The 23,102-nt window shown below is 40.0% G+C and overlaps 1 protein-coding gene across 1 annotated transcript; it reads right to left on the bottom strand.

Moving 5' to 3' along the window:
- Window positions 1-21,405, bottom strand: LOC106947337 (sodium- and chloride-dependent taurine transporter-like). Its single transcript, XM_015032258.1, has 15 exons — window positions 21,157-21,405; window positions 14,982-15,211; window positions 14,758-14,892; window positions 9,611-9,699; window positions 9,353-9,498; window positions 9,081-9,213; window positions 7,843-7,977; window positions 6,699-6,802; window positions 6,449-6,573; window positions 3,828-3,940; window positions 3,081-3,218; window positions 1,618-1,720; window positions 1,364-1,464; window positions 1,081-1,251; window positions 1-568 (listed from the first exon to the last, which is right to left on the bottom strand). Exons 2-15 carry the CDS (start codon window positions 15,208-15,210, stop codon window positions 410-412), a joined length of 1,881 nt encoding a protein of 626 aa, XP_014887744.1. The 5' UTR covers window position 15,211; window positions 21,157-21,405; the 3' UTR covers window positions 1-409.
- Window positions 21,406-23,102: the final 1,697 nt, after the last annotated feature.

The raw sequence follows: 23,102 nt of genomic DNA, 5'->3' as shown, positions 1-23,102 counted from the left end.
TTTTAGCATCAGCAGTGACTTGAATGTGTTTCCTTTCCATAAATCTAAGACATAACTTTGTTCTTTTTTGGGAACAAACTCTGATTATCTGTGGACATCAGTGAAGAAACAAGCGACCAGCTTATGATCAGTGGTCGCTGCTAATGTACCTCACATGGGAACTATAAAGGAAAACAATGCACTTAACAGTTTGGAATTGTAATAATCATTTTCCTCAACTGCAAACAGATTTTGAAGCATTCCTAAAAGATTTCAAATGTGAGGTTCTTGTCTTTTTTTCCTTAAAACCCTCATCAGTCCACCAGAAAGACACAGACAGACAGACAGATAGCTAGCTAGCTTTAGAAGCGTTTCAGAGGACAGGAGAGGAGAAGAGGGCGTTCTCATGGAGAGCCTCCTCCTCACCCCTTTACATCATGGTTTCTACGATGGTGTGGGTGGGGGCCTTCATCATTAGCCCCTTGTTTCCATTGGGGTCCAGTGGGCAGGTGAGCTCGTTGGGGACACGGTGGTCCGCGGGGCGGGAGCTGGCCCCTCCACGCACCGGGGCCGCCACGGCCTTGATCCTCTGCAGGCCAGAAGGGACACAAGACATGAACAGATGTCAAAGAACAGAAAGATAAAGCAAAGAGAGGGAAAGAGGCAAATAGAGCAAGAATGAAAAGATAAAATACGAAACCAGTTGGAAAGAGAAAAGATGTAGAGAGGAAAAAAAAACTATAAGAAAAGAGCTTTAATCTACATTTAGGAAGAATTAGGTGATTTATTTGACTTTCCTGATACCTGTCCTTGTTTTTATGAACTGAGTTTGTGTTCAATCATAAATATAAACAAATCTGTGCAAAACAGATGTATAAATAGAAATAAAATAGCTCAAATTACTAAGAAATAAAAGTTATTTTAGGAGACAGAAAATGATTCTTGAAGCAAATTTAGCTCTGAACAGTTTGATTCTCCCTTGAGAATTTATCCCTGATCCTCCAAACTGAGATCAGTGACCGTTCCCCGAGGCCGACGTTTATTCAGGGAAATCTGAGTAAATCTACAGAGTATCTTCTGCTCGCTGCGCGTTTCACCCACCTCGATGAGGGGCCCGTCAGACCGAATGATCTTGATGACGACCACCATGGGGATGCAGATCATGGAGGTCAAGGCCAGAGTCCAGCCTATTCCAATGGCCCAGTCAGGATACTGGTACAGCTTGTTGTACATCAATGGCTTGTATTTGACCAAAGAGAAGATAAAGCAGCCCTGTGGTGGAAAAGGGACACATTTAAATCCACATTTTTATGGTTTTATATTCAGATATTTGTTCAAAATAACCATCATAAAGTTCTGGGCAGGTTCATTAGAAAGTCCTTACCATGCACAGTAAAGGAGTGACAACAGTCCAGCTCCATTTCATCCAAGGATTTGGTCTGTAGCCAATCATGTCCTCAATTGCATCATAAAAATTATCAGCGCCTGCAAAAACATCAGTGTAAAGATCCTTCTGGTGAGGTTCGCAGCAGTAAAAGACAAAGCAGCTTTATTTTTCTTTTTATGCCTGTAAATTAATATTTCTGATCAGGGAACTGAATAATGAGCTTCAGTATTGTTGGGATTAATTATACTCACCATAAACCCAGGCAACAGCTATACATTCAAAGAATGCCACCCACAGAAGGCACACACCGCTCGCTGCATAGTAGTCAAACAGCTGGAAAACATACATGCCACCCTGCAGAGAGACGTCGTTTTAGTTTCAACATTTTAAAGCAAAATAAAAACACATGATCTGTTCTGGCTCCAACTCCACACAAATAGTTTTGGAGGAAGTCGTTCCAGGAAAGTTTAACATGTAAACAAGAAAGCAGCTTAAATCTGAGCAGATGACGTGTTTGAACAGGAGTGACGGTACACCACCTCCTGCCTGTCGACAATATGAAAAATGATCCCCAATCCTGGGAATCCTAAAGCTGAATCAGGCCACAGCAGCCCGAAAATGAAGTTGTCATGGGAACAACAGAAAGGGAAACTGAGGGAATGAGTCGGTACAGTGAAGGTCTGCGTGAAAAGAGGGAAGGACTGGAGGTATTGTTCTGAAACGGAGCCGACATGAATGAGGAACAGATGAGAGAAGGTGGAGAGGATCTTCAACAATCCCCTTATCTAAAGTCAAAGTATTGGTTTCTGTACCATTACACCTCAAACTGAATCTAGGAAATAGAAAAATAGACACCAGTGGTGACCTGAAACCATGGCAACATCAATAATAAAGGCACTAAAACATTTCAATAAGATCAGATTCATCTCAAGTGGTTCAAACCGGTGATTGATTTTGATTAAAACTTAGTGATTAAACAAAAACATTTAATCAGAACATTGATCTGGTGAAGAGCAAACCGCAACCATTAAACAGATCAAATGTGTCTTATCGTCTCAGATCAGCAGGAAACAAACTGAAAGGTTCTGATTAAAATGCTCGGCGACAAGATGAGTAAAATTAAATATGCTGGAGTGATTTTCAGTTTTGATTAAAAATTCTGATACACAAAAATCTGCATCTAAAATGCATACTTGTACATTTCCTGTCAGTATTTATACAGATTTAGAATGTGTATGCATAACTCATACAGGAAGTTAGTTAGATGGTTGAATATAAAAAAGAAAACTAGAGCATGCAAACAGGAAGAAACAATTATGACAAAACGACTGGGTTTGAAAAAAAGTACAGAAGGACTTAAAGAGTCCAGGGGATAAATGAGAAAACAGGAGATATAAAAAGAGAATGAGGAGGAAGCAAGGGGATTTGGAAAATCTAAATTGGGTCTGTAACTATTAATACCATCAGATGGAAAGGAAGTTCTCATGACTTGACACTAAAAGTCATGAGAACTCCCCCTCCCTCTGCCATCGTCTCTCAGGGGTTCACACTGACTGCAGTCCAAACGCTCTGGTTCCAACTACATGAACCCTGAAAAGAGGTCAGGAGCTGCTGTGTTCATGTCAAACTAAACAACCATTTTAATGCTCAACGTTTGGCTGAGGTGCCTTTTACATTCAGCACCTTTTTCCACCTCCTCATATTGTTTCGTTACCTTGGTCACCATGGTAAGTCCAAACAGGTAGCTGATGCAGCAGATGATGGCGATGAAGACCTCTCTGCAGTAACCCTTCCTTAGGAAGGACGGATACAGATCCACCAGTGATGTGATCTGCCCTTCCACCTCCACAAACTGCAAGACAAAAAACGGATGGAAAGTCAGATTCACCTTCCACTGACCTCCAGGATTTCAAACCAAGCTCACTTTTCTTTCCTGAGTTACGTTACTTTAAGTGCCATCTACTGTTGTAAGCTGGATTTAAAAATGCACACGTTACTTGGTATGCATTGGTTTTGATGCATGTGATTTATCGTTTTATAGAGAAGACACTGTAAAGTAAAATAAATGATGACAATCCACCTTACTGAAAGGTTGATTTTGAAAGATTTAAAAAAAAGGTACTGCTGCCATCTGAACAAATGCACCACTCCCCACCAAAAACAACCAATCAAAGCCAGGAGGAGGAGCCTAGTGCTGTCAATCATGCTTATGTACTCTCTGCTCAATGTGTCTAATCGACATTTCAGAAAATCCGTTATATCTTGTGGTTAACGAGTTTTAGTGTAGCAGAGAGCAAGGAGGAGGGGTTGAGTACAAGAGTGATTGACAGCACTAAGACCCTCCTCCTGTCTCTGACTGAGTGGTGCATTTCTGCAGTTAGTACTGGGAACACTGGGAGAAAACAGAGGTCTTGTAGACTGTGTTACTTTATAGAAAAATCCTGTTTGTTTATCTGCTGACCTGACTGTCGAGGCCAAGCAGCAGCAGCATAATGAAGAAGAGGATTGCCCAGAGTGTAGGAAAAGGCATCATGGTAACAGCCTTGGGGTAGGCAATGAATGCCAGGCCTGGACCTGCAGAAGAGCAGGAAGAGGAGACAGAAGGGGGTGGGGAGGAGCGACATTAGAATCATATGATAATCTCATCTGATCTGCATCCCTGTGGGGGAGAAAAATGCCCCCAAACAACCGACGCAGAGCAGGAAGTGAAGAGTTAATCAATGCCTGACTACAGCACACAGATCAAGTTCACATGTAAAGTATATTTGGATAAAGATTCATTAAAAATAATTATCTAAAGCACATCTTTACTTACCTCTCGCTTGCAGAGCGTTAAGACACACTAACTGTACACACTCAACACATGACAATTTCATTTCACTTACAAGCACATAATTAATAGCACCTTATATTACAATAAAACACACAAGTATAGTTAAAAGCAAATAAAGCACATTTATATACATTTGTGTTTATAACAGTATCTCTGTGGAAGTAAGTCAGTTAGAAGAGAGATGTTGCAGGATGTATGTTACATCATTTAAGAAGGAAGGACCACTGTAAACATTGCTCTGATTGAAGTTGAATAAGCCCCAAATGCTTCAAAAAGGCAAATCAAGCACATGAAGGTGTGTCCGATACATTCTGTTTACCATGCACACGTTCCTCAAGCCGTTTTGAATCCCCAACTGAAATACGGTTGGCCATTTCAACGGGGAATGCAAAAGGACTATTGCAAAACAGCAGCAGATGTAAAACTTGTGGTCAGATAAAAAGCGAATGCTTTTTTTAATGATTTGTTTTTAAGAGGTCGAATTTAAATGATGCTACATTGGGAACTGTAAAACAAAAGTCAAGGAACAAGGAAGCAGCCATAACAGCAAACAGCATTGCAGCTGATAGTATAGTGTATCAATAGGTTCCATTTTTGTAGCAAATTATGACAAGGCATCCAACCAAACACCACGTTGACTCACAAAGGTTAAACCAACTCCCAGCCCCAGAGGGAAAACAAACCTTCAGAAAATTTACCAAATCAAAAGTAACTGAGTTCATGATGATTATACTGTTATCGTGAGTTTACTGTGCACAGCACCAAATATAAAGAAGTCTTTCTTCTCTTTTTATCCCATTGTTAAGTCATTTGAGGCTGTGTGCCAAGCCGTTGCACAGTTAAAGTCACACTACGGAGCAAGAGCATCCCTTCTCTTATTTAGCTTTAAACGTATGTTCAGCCCAAACTGCTGCAGTTTAGGCAAACTTACAGATTTCTTTCTGAAAACTTCTTTGCTTTCCTTTCCAAAGATAAAATTCTGTAAAAATGTTTTAGTCGTCCATTTTATCTTGCTCCTTACAAGAATCCTGTCAAATTCTCAGTTTAACAGCTAGCATCATGTTAGCTTGCAGCGCTTTGCTTCCTCCAGCTTCTCTGACCAACTCCTCACAGACCATCAGCCCACTCGCCAAATATCACAGATATTGGACGATTCTGCAAACCCCACTGTCAGCTGGACTTTACAGAATTGTGCAATGTTTGCATCGACTGGGCTGCCAGCATATACTGTTAACGTAGAAAGCAATGCTAAGCTACATGGACTTGTTATGAAATTTGCTGATCTTGGGGCTTTAGATAAGGTGTTGCTTCACAAAACCTGTTGATAAAGAAAATTACTTTCTCTAAAATAATAAACCTTTACATCAATCAAACAGCATGCCGCCAAGTCTTATTCAAATAACTGGAGTGAAAAGCAATTCAGCAAAAAGAGCAGAACCAGTCTAAACAAGTTCTTAGAAAACACTCTTCCATCTCCATTGGCGTTTAACAACTTTGACGTTGGGTATGTTTACAGGATAAGTCATTAATCATCATGGCTCTGCTCTTGTTTTTAAAAGTAGGGATAAATGAAATCCTTGTGTGATTCTGTCAGAAAGTGAAAGCAAACATCCACAGTAACCTGGGCTCCTTTAATGGTCAGGCTTAGTGTTAGGCCGCATACGGTGAAAAAACATGACAGAAATCCATGGAAATCTCATTGTACTTAAGGTTGCAGAAAAAGAGTCATAGATGTAACCTCTAACAACAAATGCCTCTCAGCTGGATGAAAGCTAAGGCACCATCAGGTTGTTGGCTGTAAATGAGGAACATCTCAGAACCAAAACTCAAATCTTTAAACCGTCACACTGACATAAGATGTGCCGTAAAGTATCGGCAGCAGCTTTTCCTCAACTCTTCCCTAAAAAACGTCTTCCTTAAAGACATAAAGCACAGCTCCCTCTGCCTTGCGCCAGCTTGCCTTACTTAAATGAGCGCGTACAAACCGACCAAATAGGTTCTTATCTCCTAGATCTGCTTTTGTCAAGAAGTGTTTGATTGCGGAAGCTTCCATATTCCGATGCCGTCATTTGTGTTTTAATCAGGGAATCCATGATGTTTCTAAATTGTCACTCAAGTTCGAAAATGAACGTAGAGGCTAATTCTCTTTTGGGTTTCGTTGCTGTTTTTCTTTTGAAATGACTGTTATTTAATTTATTAACCAGGAAGCAGCGCCCACCATCACTGCCGCCTTTACAGAACCCTCGTACCTGACTCTGCCACCTCAGCAATGTCCACCCCTTGCTCTTGTGCCATGAAGCCCAGGACGGAAAATATTGCGAAGCCAGACACAAAACTGGTACCACTGTTGAGGGCTCCCAGCAGCAAACAGTCCCTATGTCACACATATGTCATGAGGAGGATTTGTTAATGAACACACAAGGATCCCTTCACCCCCCACACCCAGTCTCTCCCCTACCACACCACACCCCGCCCGGCCCCTGAAAACTGACGCCTCACCTGTAGCAGTTGTATTTGTACTTGTTGTAGCTCCCCAAGGACGTCATGGCGCCCAGACAGATGGCATAGGAGAAGAAGATCTGAGTGCCGGCATCAATCCACACCTGCCAAGTAGGGAGAGAGCAACAGAGAGGCTGAGGCCTGCTGATGACGTCTGGGTAATGGAAAGCTAAACGTTTAGCGTGGTTTGAAACCTTTGCTAGTGTTCTGTGCTTAGCTTGTATCTGCCAAGATTATCAATTCCCTTTATAGCATAAGAACACAATGGAAAAAAACCTGGAACCATGGTACTGCACAACTGATGTCATTACGACTGCAGTATTCATATCATGAGGAAATACTTCGCCTGCAATAAATTCTGGGTCATTATTTAACTACCACACATCCAGGATCTGTATGACCGTCATCTGTTTGGTAACACTGGCTGTTCAATGCAGCAGAAAAGTTCAAGTTCTAGAAAAGGCAAAGAAGCGGTAAGGTGGTGAAGTCCTAAAGATTTATTTATTTATCACAAACTATTTTGTTATTGCAACATTTAGCACTCGCCCAGGTTATTGTGATTCTGCAATTGTGGAAATTCATGCAAAATCAACAGATCCCTGCATTTTTTTTACATTAATGCATAATAGTGAGTTTACCTTTTTTACCTGCACCAATAACACCTGTATGTATATGTACTTGTATTTATAAGTACATATACATACTTATATAAGTCATACTTATAGTTTTGCAGCACTTTCTGTGTATTCTGGCAGCCAAGCAACGTTTTGTTGCCAAATTCACTGTCGTATCTTTGTGCAATGACAATAAATTAAGTCCAAGTCTATTGTAAACTTTCCACAAAAATGGTCAAAAACATCTGGCCTGCTCACTCCTGGACTTCTAAAAGCAGGACTGCATTATTCTACACCGATCATAGAATCTTTAACATACAGTTAATGATTTGTGCTTTTTTTAGTCTTTTTTTAACTTCTTTGCTTGATTTAGAAAAAAATGTCCTGGTGTCTAAATTTCATTCCAGGAATTTCAATCACCAACGAAGTTCACGTCCAAACAAATCGTTTCACTAGAAGAAGGAAATATTTCTATAGCAGGAGCTGAGTGAAGAGGCTCTGGGAATCAGGCAGCACAGGGGGGAACCTACCTCTGGGTCCTTGAGGCGTTCGAGGTCAGGATACAGGTAGAACTTGATGCCTTCAGAAGCACCAGGCAGAGTTACACCGCGGATCAACAGGACGATGAGCATGACGAACGGGAACGTGGCCGTGATGTAGACCACCTGAGGTAGAACACACACACACACACACACACACACACACACACAACATGAATACTGCATTCATCTCCGAGTTCCAGTTTCAAATTGGTCATTTTTGACTCTTCCCTAAATTGTCTGCTCATATTCCTAATGAAGTCATTACAGGTACTGAAATAAAAACACTTATTGTATTTTTTCTGAAAGAGGCTTTTTACGCTCATTTTAAAAATGTACTTCCTGAATTCCTCCTGAATGAAAAGTTAAAGTTTTATAATGTTTCTTAAATTCAAACATATTCATAATCTGGAGTTTTTGAAACATTTGTTGTTTCGCAGTCTTACACGGTTCCTTCTCTGATTAATAGTTTGCAGTGTAATCTGGGGAAACTACTGAAAGTTTCCAACAGTAACAAAACAAGGTTCCTTAAATTCTTGGTGGCCTGCTGTTGTCTGGGTGAAAGTTGCTGACTTGTTTTCTTGCAGAAGGGACTTTTGGATGTTTGATAAGGAAACACAAAGAATTAAAAACAACCACAGAGCTGTTCTTTATACATGACATTTTTTCACATCCCTCGTTTCATTTGAAAAAGGGTTTTGTAAATGAGTGAACTTAGTAATTTCCCTTTGTTGTAAATAGAGACTTCAGGCCCACAGAGTCATTTTCTGCCTGGGGAAAGTTTTGACCCAACTTTGTTTTATAAGAGTTGTTTTCACAAACTTAAACAACTAGGAACAATATATTGGACCAATTAATCAAGAGTGATTGGTCCAATAAAGCGGAGTCCTTCATTTACTGCCTCTCCTCTTGTCTTGTGAAAACTTGTGTTTATGGCAGCAATATAAAGCAGAGCCTCGTTTTCTCAGAAGCTGCATCATGAATTGCTGTGCATCCATTAACAGCTTCAGTAAATGTGGGAAAAGTTATCGTGGCTTAAGTTACCAAGTCCTGGCTTCGGTTTGCAAAGAGAGTCAGACCCAATTTGTTCCCTAATGTTCCCATGTCAGACCAGGAAGAAAAGGAAATACCAATTTCACACCACGTCTTTGTTTCAGTATCAACAGTTTGACAAACAGAATCTCAGTTAAATTAAATGAATGAATATTATTTATTTCACACTGATTTACCTTTCCGGTGGATTTCACGCCCTTCCAGATACAAAAGAAGCAGATGACCCAGACAAGGAGTAAACACAGGGCCAAGTCCCATTTAACGGGGCCGATCTCCTCGATGCCGCTGCTGATGCCCAGCACATTGTGTCTGCAAAATGATAATCCATACTTAACCGTACGCTAGAGATCACACCAATAATGAGCGATTCACATGAGGAACACAACGGACATGAAAGCTGTGTGTGGGTATAGAAGTGAGCAGGTGTGAGGGATTTTATGTAACTTACTCCCAAAACTCTGTGACGGGGGAGGTAAAGTTGGAGGCGTTGGCGGCAACCCAGATGGTTTTGTTCTTGCGGTAGGTGTCCTCAATGCATTGATCTGTATTCCAGGGCTGATTGCACTTGGCCCAGGGCAACTCTGGCTGGAAACACTGAAAGGTAATTTAAAAAAACAGAAGGTCTGTTAGAGCATGTATTTAGACAGATTAGATTCCTGTGCAACTTTTAGGATAAAAAGGGAATTTAACAGTTTTATATCCCCACCTGGAACAAGTAGTACAGACCCCAGGCGAGGATGACGATGTAATAGATATTCAGGAGGGATACAATCACAATGGAAGCGTAGCCAATACCTGCAAAAGACAAAGGATAAAATTTAAAACAAAACAATAGTGAAGAATCTGTTGGTTACAGACATGATGGAGGCAGCTGGATGGGAAATCATCTCAGAGCTAAGGATGAAACCTAGATCCTGTCAGTTGGGGAAATATTTTGTGCAACAATAAGGTGTTCAATATTGGACTGTAGCCATTTAAACTAAAAAATAAAAACAAATCTCCTCATCCACACAGGAACATTCAAAAAGTAAATCAACTGCCTCTCCAAAAAACATTTAAATTCAGGAGAACGTCTGTAACAATAAACCTGGTTTCCTTCAACTCGTAGGCAAATGCTTAATGGAGGCCAGAACTCCCATTCTGACAATGCACATTCAGTTCTGAATCCATGCTAATCCTTTTTTAATACTGAAAAGTGTTTGTCGAACTCATCTGCACAAGATAATCCTGTACTCTATTCAGAGGACATACTGTGACCAAGCAGAAATGTCCAATCCCATTTTGACCCATGTAGATGCTGACAACAGACTAATAAGTGATTTGGGGGGCAGCTGCTGCGAAGGCCTGACCCTCTTCAGGTCTGATAACATCCGAAGGTGAGAGAAGAGTCACAAACACGAGGGCTGATGTGCCAGATGAGATGTCTTCTCATAAAATCATTTGCAAGTGGAGAAGAAAGGAAAGCTGTCCAGACAGAGCATTATGTTAAATCATGACGAGCAACAACTCCAGTGTCTGAGATTAAATCGCAGCTTCATAATTATCTTCAGAAAACGCTTTAAAAGATAATGTGCTGTCAAAACTCAGATTGCAAACTTGGCAGGTAAACAAGTTTGCCTGGGTTTCATCAAAGCAGTTTTGATAAAAAGTTTTTTAAATGATGATATGAACTTTGAACTGGGGACCAGAACCTGGCCTGGAGGAACCCCACAGGTAGCAATGCAAAAATAGAGCAGCGTGAAAGTTCTCATTTGAAAAACTGGAAATGCAACTGAGAAACTGTTTAAGTCTCAAAAGGCAACATTATCCAAACATCTTAGGAATTAGGGCTGAAGTTATTTTCTTCAGAGGTTTGGTGAAAGGTCAGAGGCCTTTCAAAACACCAATTTCTTTCTCAAATATTGTGTAAGGCATCTTTTAGCCGATTCCAGGTCCAACCAGAAACATTGATGTTTTTAATCTTGAGTGACATAAAATCTTTATTTCCAAGAACAGTCAGATACGTTTCATTGCGTCACTAGTGGCCTTGACACAAGATGGGTGTAAACACATGATCGTGTTTTGTTTTGAAATATTCTCTGATAACTTCAGGAGGAAACGTAATCCTCCTGGAGTCAGAGCAGGTGCAGGAACTCGGATCCCATTGGATTAGAATTTGGAGTAGAGTTCACACAATGACCGCAGTCACAGTAAGTCCTCATAAGGACATTAAAACAAGCTTTGTATGTGCTGAGGCGCAGCCGACAGCGGCCACTCATCCAAATTAATGTCCTTCAACGTCACCGACCATCTGTGAGCAAAATGGTGTGTGTGTGTGTGTGTGTGTGAGAGAGAGAGAGAATAGAGAAGCTTGAATTATGAAACAACATTCTCACCCTCGTCTGCCATTTGTGTGTCTTTATATGTATATGAATGTGAGAAGTACTTTGCCAACAAATCATGTCCTTTTAATCACTTGGCCAATTAGTAGCTGTAACATCCTCGCATCTCTAAACACACACACACACACACACTCAGATCACATGGGACAGTGCTGATCAAACAAACAGATGTGTTCTCCTCCATGATGTCATTTCTTCAGCTCTTGGAGGGATGACCTTGCCTGACCTCACTCAGTTTATCCACATATGCAGTCGACTCATTTTTTTAACTGCTGAAGGTTTTGCTGAGTAAATAATCTGAAATTTGTCACAACAGGTAAAGAAGCTACAGATGTGATCATTATTAGCATGCTTCCTGTCAGTGTTGGGAGTCTGGAGGATGTGGACAGAAGGAGGAACTTACAACGTTATCTGATGATGAGTTATTATTTGAGCAGCTGCTGAGAATCTGATGGCCTCATTTCTCATCAGTTATCTGGTCAAATGGTTTTTTTGTCCCCGTTTTATCTGACTTTTTAGAATGAATGCAATCAAAAAGCAGAGGAGCAGCTGCTTGTTTTGTACAAAATGTTTTAGTTTTTGCAAGAGTTTAATAATTAACGGCAGCGCGGCTCCCATCTAGAGTCTCTCTGTACTTTTGAGTTTTCATAGTCTTCCTTCTTCATCCTGCAGGTTCTGTAGGTTTGTTTAGTTCTAGCTCATTTTCAGACAGTTTTGTTGTTGTTTGATGAGCTGGTTCACCTTGACCCATCAATATTTGTAGACATAGAAAGGCTCTTTGTTAGCAGTGGTCCGTCTCTAAAACACAACTTATTTTCATGTGGATGTGTGTTAAGTTTTTGCTTATTATCCTGTATTGTGGCTGATATGTTAGTCCTGGAGCGTCTGTCTTTGTTTGGTTCTTTCCTCCTCAGACATGCTGCCGCCCCTCGTCCGGTTCTGCTGGTCATATCTTCCATAAAAGGGGACTTCTTATTCTGCCACTGCTCCAGAAATGCATGCAGGGCAGCAGATTGACTTGAGGAGAAAGTTTTCTTATGAGACAACCTGGGTTTTCTAAGTTATTAACTATACCTACTCACGACTGAGAACCCAGAACTGCTTTTAACCAGGTTTGCTTTAAATCATGTGTTTTTATTATAAATGACCCGGACATGACTTATGGCTTAACCTGCGTTTTCTTACCCAAACCTATAAAATGTTAATCTTTTTGTTTCTGTTCTGTCTTAATATTTTTCAGCTCATCAATAACTGATATCAGGATGTTATTTATGCAGGTCGGCTCAGCCTGCTGCTGTCTGGTATGGATGTTGGCTAAAAAACAAAAAACAACATCTACATTGGCTTGAGTTACACATTATAAACAAATTTATACTTCCACAAAATGTCAATTTTTATTATTTTGATTCATTTTTTACCATCCTCTACACGTTTTATGTTCATCTCAAATTTATTCTTGAATTTTAATTGTTTTTTCTGAATCGGATTCATTTCGTGTTGCTCCGTCTGGCTGCCTTTGTGTTGCTCCTTCTCCCGTCTTTATCAATCCATCTGTCGGCGGCTCAGATCCCACCACCACCCTGCTCTTTTCTTCCAAGCTCTCTCTGATGTGTTGCTGTGCTGTTACCATAGAGATGTGTAATTCAGGACACTGTGTACACCGCCTTGTGTCTGAGTGTGTGTGTTTGAGACAACCACACGATAATGTGTTAGAATGTGAAGATAAAATGGCAATTGCATATGTGAGAGTGAAGTAAAATACGTTAATTTTATTTGGCTGGTAGTGAGAGGAGCTGGCCGGGAAAGCAAGGGCCAAGAAGGAAGAAAATACTATTAAACACGGGCACTGAAAATGGAGGAGAGGGGGATAAAGGCAGATCAAATAATATCACAAGACTTCTCAGGGCCATTAGTTGAGCTTTCTGGGAAGATGAAAAAGAAAGACAAGGTGAGATGTGGAGAAGGTTAAAGCACCGAACAGGCCCAGTGTGTAGGTGTACCAGCGCAGCCCTGGTTGTTGCCTGGTGACGGCTGCTGGGCAAAGTCTCAGCGCTCTTATTGGAGGAGAATCTGGTGTGACTCAGCCATTCCTCTGTCAAAAACAGCAGAGGTGTGGAAAAAAACCTGAATCTTAAATAAGAGAGACAGGCCTGGTCTCTCTTATTGGGTGATGGGGGAATTGCTTCAAGAAAAATCTGATAATAAAAGGGCGGGGCAGGTGGAGCAGCGGACAAATGTCCACTGCTCCACCTGCAAACAAAACAAAAGAAATAACTAAAATTAAAAACAAATCAAAGAATCTAAACTGCATTTCTTTAATTAAACATAAAAAGGGAATTGCTTTTCATCCTTTGTGGTGCAGTGATCATTAAATTCATGAGTCACCGCTGCTGAGGAGAAAGACGATGGCTCACATGTGTCTGGTAGATTTTGGATTGAAGATGTTTAACCGGGTAAACATGAGGATCAGTTGCCGCTAAAGTCCAAAACTGTGCATATTTTACGTGTGAATGAAGTTACATAAACAAGCTATTAAATATCCAGCGGTGTTTAAATGTCAGCCTCATAACATAACTGTTCTATAATAAAGTAGATTTTGGTTTTCACTGCACACACCGTCCTGCTTTCCATGGTCATATAAAGTGACTATTGGAGGGATTTTCCACAGGTTTTCCCATAATGCATCCCTTCTCAAGCATGCGATCACATCTTGGTAAATCTTCTGAAATCTTCCTTTGACATTCTCTTCAAATCAATTATGGTGTTGTGATCCTGCTGTTAGCAAATGCTTCAAATTTATTTGATATCTCACTTTTATTGCTTTTCTTATTAGGAACGGTTCTGATTCTTCTTTGTGCTTTTAAATTCTGACTGATGCCGACACAAACCACAGGCTGAAGGTCTGCTCGTCGATATACGAGTCAAACGATGGTGGCCTATGACTACTACATCAGGGGCATGGCAGAGGTCGACTGCCTCCCTCCACAAATCACATGGAAATGGCAACAAAAGCAACTCAATCCCATTTCAAAGTGCTAGAATCAAAGGCACTTCTGTTATTTTCTGATTGAATGATGATGAAGTTTCAGGCACATCAGAAGCACATGGTCATGTGGTACAGCAGGTCTGAATGATTTCTGGAGAGGTCATGTGGAGACATTCAGGAAAGAGTTAATAGGTTTTTATGGCACTGCAGTCTGGCAGATGGATGCTAATGCTAACTTGTGTTTAAAAGCTTCAAAGAAGGGAAGACATGACTGGGAAACTAGGAAGCCTTAAAATGTGCCCAACATGTAAAAGTTTCAATCTGACATCAGTGGGGGAAATTATAAGTAGTTCTCGTTTGTCAAAATAAAAAAAAATGCCTTCTACACAGGAAGGGTTTGAGGCGTTCAAACTTCCTGGTGTACAGGTTTTGTTTTCATTCAAATTTACCATTTTAGCAACTGAATTTTAATAACAAGCTACATACCAGTAAAAATGGGACAAAGCTTCTCCCAGCAGGTGATGCCGCCCTCAGAGGTGAACTGACCCAGGGCAACCTCCAGGAAGAAGACTGGCAGACCTCCGCCAAACAGGAAAATGAAGTAGGGGATGAGAAACGCACCTAGAAATGGGAGACGAAACAAAACCCATACAGATAAAGTAAAAGAAAAGTAGTAAACAAAATGATTTTTCAAACCATTTGATGCTTACCTCCACCATTCTTATAGCAGAGGTAAGGGAAACGCCACACGTTCCCTAAACCTACAAATCCGCCGGCCACAGACAGGACAAAGTCCAACTTGCTGGCCCACTTCTCCCTCTGGGGGTGTTTGCCCTCCGCCTCGTCTTCAGGCCGAGTGCCAGGGCTCTTACCAGGAGACGGCTTCAACGTGTCCTTATGGAAATCCTTCAGACACTGAAGTTTCTCTTTTTGTGCCATTCTGTGGATAGAAAACGCAGAAATGTAGCATAACTTCATATTAAACTCATTTAAAAAGTGGTGGAGAAAACATTATTCAGGAAATGTTGCTTAAATATTTATCAAAGTAACACTGCATAAACACTAGATGCCCAATGTGCCACAAACGGCGATGGACTGCAAAGTCAATCCACCTGATAAATGACCAGCAGAGAAGCTCAAATCTAAGAAGTGAAAATCTTTTTGCAGAAGAAACATGAACTGTTGTACGCTTCACCTATATTAGATGTTCAAGGGAAGAATTTTCCAACTAAAATAATAGTTTAAATAAATAAGACTTTAAAGTAAAAAACTTTGCTGCTGGACTTCGTCTGTTTTGGAAACACACCATGTGAAGCAGGTGCAGACCAGCTTGTAACAGTGTCATTAACTAACCACAAATCCACATTCTATCACTGACACCCTTCTTAATGTAAATTTAATAAGGCTTCATTTGTAACATATACTGACTGTCATTTCTGTTTGTTTAAACATGCCTGGGCCACAAGTGGAACAAGAACCAGAAATGATCTTCTGCTGATTGTACTTCAGTGTAAGGCTAAAAGTTAAACAGTAACCAAAGATATTTTTAGCAATGAACAGAAACCTAAACTTTAATGAACCACTTTACTTCCTCCTTCTCTCCTTCCTCATCTGCTCTGACAAAAATGTAGAAACAGAAGAACAATGTGATCATGATCAGCAACTAGAGCTGTAAATTTCCACCCAATGGCGACAGCGAAGGAGAAAAAGAAAGTCAGGAAAGAGACACATGCTTAGCAGTCAGCACATGCCTCCAACTGTGGAAAATGTCACATCCTTATCTTTATTCATCGGCCCAACTGCTGCTGCACTCTCACCTTTACTATCCGTTTCTCTCATTCATTCTCGAGATCTGACTTAACGATAAGACCACATTTCAGAGAAAACCAACAACTTTGTACTGTTTGTATGTAAAATGCTCATTTGTACATGATGTATGAAACTGGTGAATATTTTTGAACAGATTAAACCCTACAAACAAAGCAAAGCAAACTTATTTTGTCACAGTTGAATGTCGCCCCTCGATCGGCCCACATGCGCACAAGCACGTGCTAAACACTTCCTGCTTTATGAAATACTAAACTCCGTTATGTTTGAGGTAAAATACTGGTAACAAACTGATTTATGCAATTCAAAAAGCCCAACACAACACAAGCTTTTGGACAAAGCACATTCTGCAATATTTAACACATCTCTATGAAAACATCACATTTCCATTAATACTACCTCAAAGCTAGTACTAAAGGGGCATTTCACATCATTTTAAAGGATTCTGAACTGTAACTGACCTGTCGTTTAAAGTTTAACAAATTAAAACTAAACTGGGTGATTATATGATTAACAGCAGTTTACTAATTAATTATTGTTTTATTGATCTATGTTTTACAGTTTACAGGTCACCACATGCCCAGTTAACAACCGTTTGGCCATTTAGCAGCTTATCAGACAGAATCAGACAGATTCAAACCAGGTTTTTATGATCATTCTGTAAAATGACGGTTCAACGTTTCCTGTGCTGAAGATTCAATCAGCTCTTTTTCTACTTAGACTGTTCTTTCTCATGGCGCTCAGTTGAGAGCTCAGGTCATTCACCAGGACCAGGATATTAATTGGCCTCTGCTCTGTGTTTGGGGTTTTCTTAGAGCAAACTGGACCAAGAGTCTGGATTTGAGTAGGACCGTTTCAGAACCCGGCCACAAACACTTTTTTCTCAGCCAGATGACTTGCATAACTCACTCTCCTATTTTAAGGGCATGTACCTTTTCAGCGAACCGGCCACCGATTGCGTCCACTCATCCATCACCAGCTTCCCCTCCCCCACCCTGCTCCTCTCTGAATGCATTCATCTGCCTGTGTTGCTTCTCTTCCCATTTCTCATGTTGTTGTTTTCATGACATGTCACTTTTGTGCATTTTGTTTCATTGTTGCAAACAGACCATTCAGGATTTGAAACTAATTGGGCTTACAGGCTGTTATTTGAGTCACCCAAATCCAGTCTTCAGTGAGACAGATGTGCAAATTTGGAGCAAACTGAAAAAAAAAGTGACATCTTGGAGAAAATGAGCCAAACTAATTTACCAGATGCACACAAAAATGTCAAGGATTCTTCCACTGGATCGCTCTGAAATCAGCTCACTTTGCATCCCCACTTTCTGCAGCTTCAGTCTGCAGTCTGAAGCATCCACAAACTTAGCCTTGTTTCATAAAATATTCATTTTACAGCAGCTGAAAGTGTAACAGGACAAAAGGAGATTACAGAGATAATCTTGTGAATCAGACAGAAGGGGGTAATGGTAAAGGAATGCAAGAATTTATGGGGGAGGGGCATTTCTGCTTCAGCTAGGAAGCACAAAAGGTGACATGTTGAATGGAGAATGAGAAAATGATATCAATTTGACTGAAAAATGAGAGCAGGCTTTTGTCGAATGTAATTTGAATGCATCACGCTGTAAATGATTAAGCAAGTATTAAAACCAGTAACAGGAAGTAATGCCAGAACATCACTGAGTTTTAGTCAGCTCACATCGTGGCAGGTGGGGAAAGGTGGCATGAAAACACGACACATTGTTTAAAGATTGTGGCTGATGCACTTTGCATAAGTCATGCAAAGAAACTTTCAACAGAGGGAAATGATCTGGTCTGCATGCAGGCAAGATTAACTGGATGCAGTAATCTTCACAGTTTTAGAATATGGTTGTGCTGACTAAAATAAACTATGAACAGAAAACTGACATAGTGTGAAATTCTACAACAAAACTTTTTATCTACAATGTTTGAATTTGGTTTCTTAAAACTGAATCACTCTCAACCTGGTTTGCTTTGACTACACCACTGACTCGTTCAAAGAGTGGAGCAGTTCTAACTTTCTGTTCTCTGTTATTCATCATTTAAAAAACGCTTTTCCGGCAACCAACGTATGAATGATGAAATATTTTTGGTCTTTAGCTGCCAAGTCTTGTGGTGAATGTTGAAGTTGATGTGCTAAATGCTTCCCATAGCCTAGCTGAGGCCAATATTGTAAGAACAATATGAGATCATAGATAATAATAATTAGATAGCTTCTCATTTCATTTTCTAATAATGCACTAGAAAGAAGACGACACAGGATGGACATGGTGCATCTCGTTTTTGTTTTTTCCCGTTTGCTGTGATGTTTTCAACAGAGTGTCAAATTCAGCACAACACTTACCAAATTAAAGCATCCTGTGTCTGATTCTGTTTGGGGGAGGGAAATTAAAAGTGGATACTTGGTTCAAATAGGAGCCAAATACAAATATAGAATAATTAAGAGTCAAAATCATAAGCTGTGGAAATTTGCCAAAAAAACATATTCCAAATATTTGGGAATTTAGTTGTGCTGCTGATTTTGTTATGGCAACAAGATTAAAGACTCCTGAAATGAATATGTCATAAGACACTTAGAACTTAATGTAGCGGCATGGTAATAATAAAAAAAATATACATATTCACATAAAACATAAAAAATTCAATTTTGTCCATTTCACTCATAAATGTAAATGCAATTAAGATGGTCTAATCAAAGCCCAGACCAGGAGGTAAATGGTGGTGGTGAGCTATACTACAATAATATTTATTTAAATTCCAAACTATACATTTTTTATGAGAATAAATTACAATCAACTAATTTACCGATTAAGGACAAAAAATGAATTCATGCAAGTGTCAGCCACAAGGGGGAGCTGGTTTGTCGGACTCACCATGTCACCATTGTTTGCCCTCCATCACGCTCAGGTATGACAACATGAAAGTAACTGATATTACTTCTAATAACATTGTGCTGAGTGTTGATTATCATCTTTACTGCCAAGTAAAACAACATATTTCAAAGCCCAACACACGCAGATACAATCATACCAGATTAATGGGGCAGCTCTAATTTGAGAGCGGAGTGGGTCAGTGGTTCATGTCAGTTAATATGTACAGCAGCAGTGAAGAGGGAGCCTGATGTGAAGCGAAGGACGCAGGGGGATAAAAGGTTCAAGAACAGATGATGCAAATTAACTCGGTGGCGTTTCTCTTCATGGGGTCGGTGTGAATTCCCACAGTCGTTCTCAGCTGTCATTTAAAGAGACAAGATCACATTTATAGCTTAAGATTTCACTAACACACCCACTTTCCACAAACCTCAGGTTACACACTTACTGAATCATTTAACAGCAAACAAGTCCTTCGTTAATACAGAAGCTTTCAGCTCCGGTTTGGCAAACAGGAAGACGGAGGCTACAAAACCTCAATATGCTTCATCATGGTCGATTTAGAGCAGACTCATTAGATTCCAATCTTTAAACACATTTTTTTCTTGAAAGAATCAACAATGACTCCAGGATCCCTGTAGTGTCTTGAATCATGAGACATTAAAGAACATTATTTGTATCTCAGATTGGAATAAATTCATGATTCGTGACATTCTTCAGATGAGATTCAGGGTTAAAGCAAGGAGATTAAAAGTTAAATAAAAAAAAGAGAAAATCAGTGTGACGCTCAGAGCGATCTCATCCTGGGTGTCGCATAGCAGTGTGACAAATAATCCAAATTCAATGAATAAATTAAATCCTCCCATTAAGACGCTTGTGAGTCGATTACAACAAACTTGATGCCATTTTATCAACCAAGTTCTGAAACAAGATGCCGTCAAAAGACTGAAGATTAACAAACCAACTTAAACAACCCGAGTCTCATCTTCTGTCCCAAAGTGTCGGTCGTTTTATCACAGTTTCCCATCAGTGTGCTGATTTAGCGGCTTTCTGTCATTCTGGGAAACAGAACTCAAGGGAAAGTCCTTCGCAGTTTTGAAATACCAGAAGCTGATAAACGAATACGGGCGACAAACATCATTTAGCATTAGTTTAACTTTGGAGCAGTCAAAATGTCCAAACTGATCCTAAAATGGAAACCAACTGGATGGGTTCTGACACCAACACGCAGACAGAGCCTGTCAGTGAGGCGCCTCTGTTTCCCCTCCATCACGTTCAAGCATCAGGAAACAAACTGAAAATAAACCAGAGTCCACTTTTTTTTAAGACGTTTCAAACATTGGAGGCAGAAGACTCAAATACTCAGTTTAATATGAGAAATAAACGAGACGCTGTGCGCAGAGAATGGAGTCTGTAGCGTTTAAATTAAAAACTATGTGACAAAAAGAGGAAATTAAAGAAAGCAGGAAGCGAGACAAAAGGTGGAGAGGGAGGCAGCGCTCGGTGCTCAGCGCGGCGGAGGAGCATCTCCGCCTCCTGAGCGCAGTGAGCGCCTCACTTCTCCTTTTCACAACGGAACTAAAACAGCAGGGTTCGGATGTAAAGAGAGTCAAGGTTAGAAAGGGGGAAAAACGCTTTTTATGAAATTGTGAAGAAGGAAATGTTGCGGCTGACAATTAACTTTATTTTCCCCGACATAAAAATATAGGCAAATTTCCAAACAAAAGTGTAAAATCAAAGTTTGCAGCGTTGAATGCAGACATGAGAGGAAATGCAAATCCACCGGTAAAACCTTCCTAAGCGCACGAAGCAATACCAGAGAGAGAGAGAGAGAGACAGAGAGAGAGAGAGAGAGAGAGAGAGCTCTCCACGCTTGACAAAGAAACATCCCCGCATCCACGCAGCTCCCGCACAAACACAACTAAACTGTGAAACAACACAGCACTGAGTTTATCTGCTACTGCTGCAGATAAACTTTTCCTGTTTTTCCATCTTCTTAGTTTGCAAATAAACATTTTTTCATTCATACACAAAAGAGTTGGAAATACGTTTAAATTTAACACCCAACAAAAGAAAAAATCCCTGAAAAACGCAGAAAAGCATCATGGACATCCATCTCAGTTTAATTCTAAATGAGTGTAACATGAATAAAGGTTTTTTTTTTCTTTACCTGCTACGATGATGTGATGTTTTCTGTTATTTTGTCCTTTTAATGTCCTTTGCGCTCGGTCCCTTGTCAGGTTAGTCTTGTCCGTGTCCTCCCGTGTCCGTGAGAGCGACTGAAGTGTGGACGCGTCGGAAGCTTATATTTTAGCCTATTTATAAGCTTCTCTTTCTGACCTTTGTCTCTTAAAACCGGGGGACCAGAGACATCAGCAGCAGTGGAAAATCACCGGCCTGCCTCCTCTGAGCAACAGGAAAGCGGTGATGGTGATGCGTTCACGGACAGCGTCCGCCTCAGACATTTTCCAAAGTGCGCACTTACCAGAATGAGGGAAGCCACAGTGAACTGCGCTGAATTTCAACGTGTAATATTCCCTTTAAAAAATCATGGTTGAATAAACACAATCAAAACTTTTAAATAAAATGAAAGAAAGTTTTTTTGAGAAATGGACAACATGATGTAATTCCTGCGTTGTCCTGGTTTACAATGAAACCTGTTGCGTCTCTTCTCTTCATCATGTAACGTCAAACCGTGGTCTGTTTGTTATGGTTAATCGTATAATAAAACTTTACCAGATGGTATTAAAAAAATCTTTGTTCACAAATTTTGAACCCACATTGCCAATATTGCATTTTACGAGCGGTACCTCAACGCAACATGAACGATGTTTAAAGGAACAGACCCGCATCCCCTAACAACAAATACCAGGTATAAATACAATTTATTTATTTAACATGATTTCACATTAAGCTGTTTCATGAAATGCATAGAATATAAATATCATTTTTGTGTTTGTTAATTGTCAGCATAGAAAAGTAAAAATCCAAAATAAATCACCATTCTGACAGTGTGCTCATTTTTTCAGTGTTCATCACTGAATTCAAGATTTCATCCATCCATCCATTCATTATCTACAAGATATCAGTGTTTCTTCTTTATTTATCTTGTTTTGGCAGCTAATAGAGGCAGTAGGTTGGCCCATTTTCATGCTCCAGAAGTGCAAAGTGTCAAAAAATATATATTATTATACTGGGGCAGGCTACAAAAAAATATGAGAAGACAGATTGGAAAAAAAAAATGGTTTGGGAATCTGAAGCTGCAGCAGAGAGGGGAGACACTGACCCTGCAAGCAATGGGACTGAAGAGTTTGGAGTAAACTGCTGGCTACTTTGAGAAAGAGATCCATTGTCAGATTTAGAAAAATACAAATACAAAGTTTACTTTAGGAGGAAAAAACTCAGATTTTTAACTAATGTGTTGTTACAGTTTCTCAAGAGTTTGGCACAATTCCCCTACCAAGTCAAAGCTGGATGGTAAGGATTGAGGTTTCTGTTTTAAAGATATTTGGAATTACACATTCCTTTCTACAGTTTTGCAGTTCAAATTAATCAACCAGGTGGTTGATTAAGCTACTTTTTTAAGGTGAAGAAATGTTTTTCTTGTGAATCATTTCTCCAAACGGGGAGTTTCACTTTCCAACACCAGTTCCCAGTTTGTACAAATGATAACTGAAAGAACTGGCAGTGTAGGAGTTTTGTCCACATACCAATGGGGGTTTTGAATAACAAATGTGTGTGTACCCATGCCTTGAGTTTTATCATTAAAGGGACAGGAAGTGTGTTGGCAGTTAACCTCTGTCCTTAAATCTCCTCCAACACTGTGCTTATCTGCAGCCCTTGACTGGAACGTCACTGTCACTGTTTTCAACCCCTATCTTACAATTTTGTTTATTCTGGCTGCACAGAATCACTAAGACTAACTTTCTAGACATGTCTGGTGTTTTTGAGAGGTGCTAAAAGAGAAAGTAATGCAAACTGATTTTTAAAAATATATGTTTATTCTGAGGAGCAGAATATGTTTATTCTGCTGAAAGATACAGACTAAAAGTCTTCTATGGAAAATGCTCCAAAATATATCTGATCAGACAAAACATTTTATACAGTAATAAAAAG

This window comes from Poecilia latipinna, unplaced genomic scaffold (genome assembly GCF_001443285.1).
Source record: "Poecilia latipinna isolate Pla-1442-1.1 unplaced genomic scaffold, P_latipinna-1.0 Scaffold235, whole genome shotgun sequence".
NCBI classification, from domain to species: Eukaryota; Metazoa; Chordata; class Actinopteri; order Cyprinodontiformes; family Poeciliidae; genus Poecilia; species Poecilia latipinna.
The sequence above is the reverse complement of the archived record's forward strand: the minus strand, read 5'-3'. Positions and strand labels throughout refer to the sequence as shown.

Excerpts from the sequence above, each read along its gene's own strand:
- LOC106947337 (XM_015032258.1), bottom strand. The coding sequence starts at position 15,210 with ATGGCACAAAAAGAGAAACTTCAGTGTCTGAAGGATTTCCATAAGGAC. Across the intron at positions 14,893-14,981 it reads CTGCTATAAGAATGGTGGAG|GTGCGTTTCTCATCCCCTAC; the intron begins GTAAGCATCAAA and ends TCCCATTTCTAG. Across the intron at positions 9,214-9,352 it reads CCCGTCACAGAGTTTTGGGA|ACACAATGTGCTGGGCATCA; the intron begins GTAAGTTACATA and ends ATCATTTTGCAG.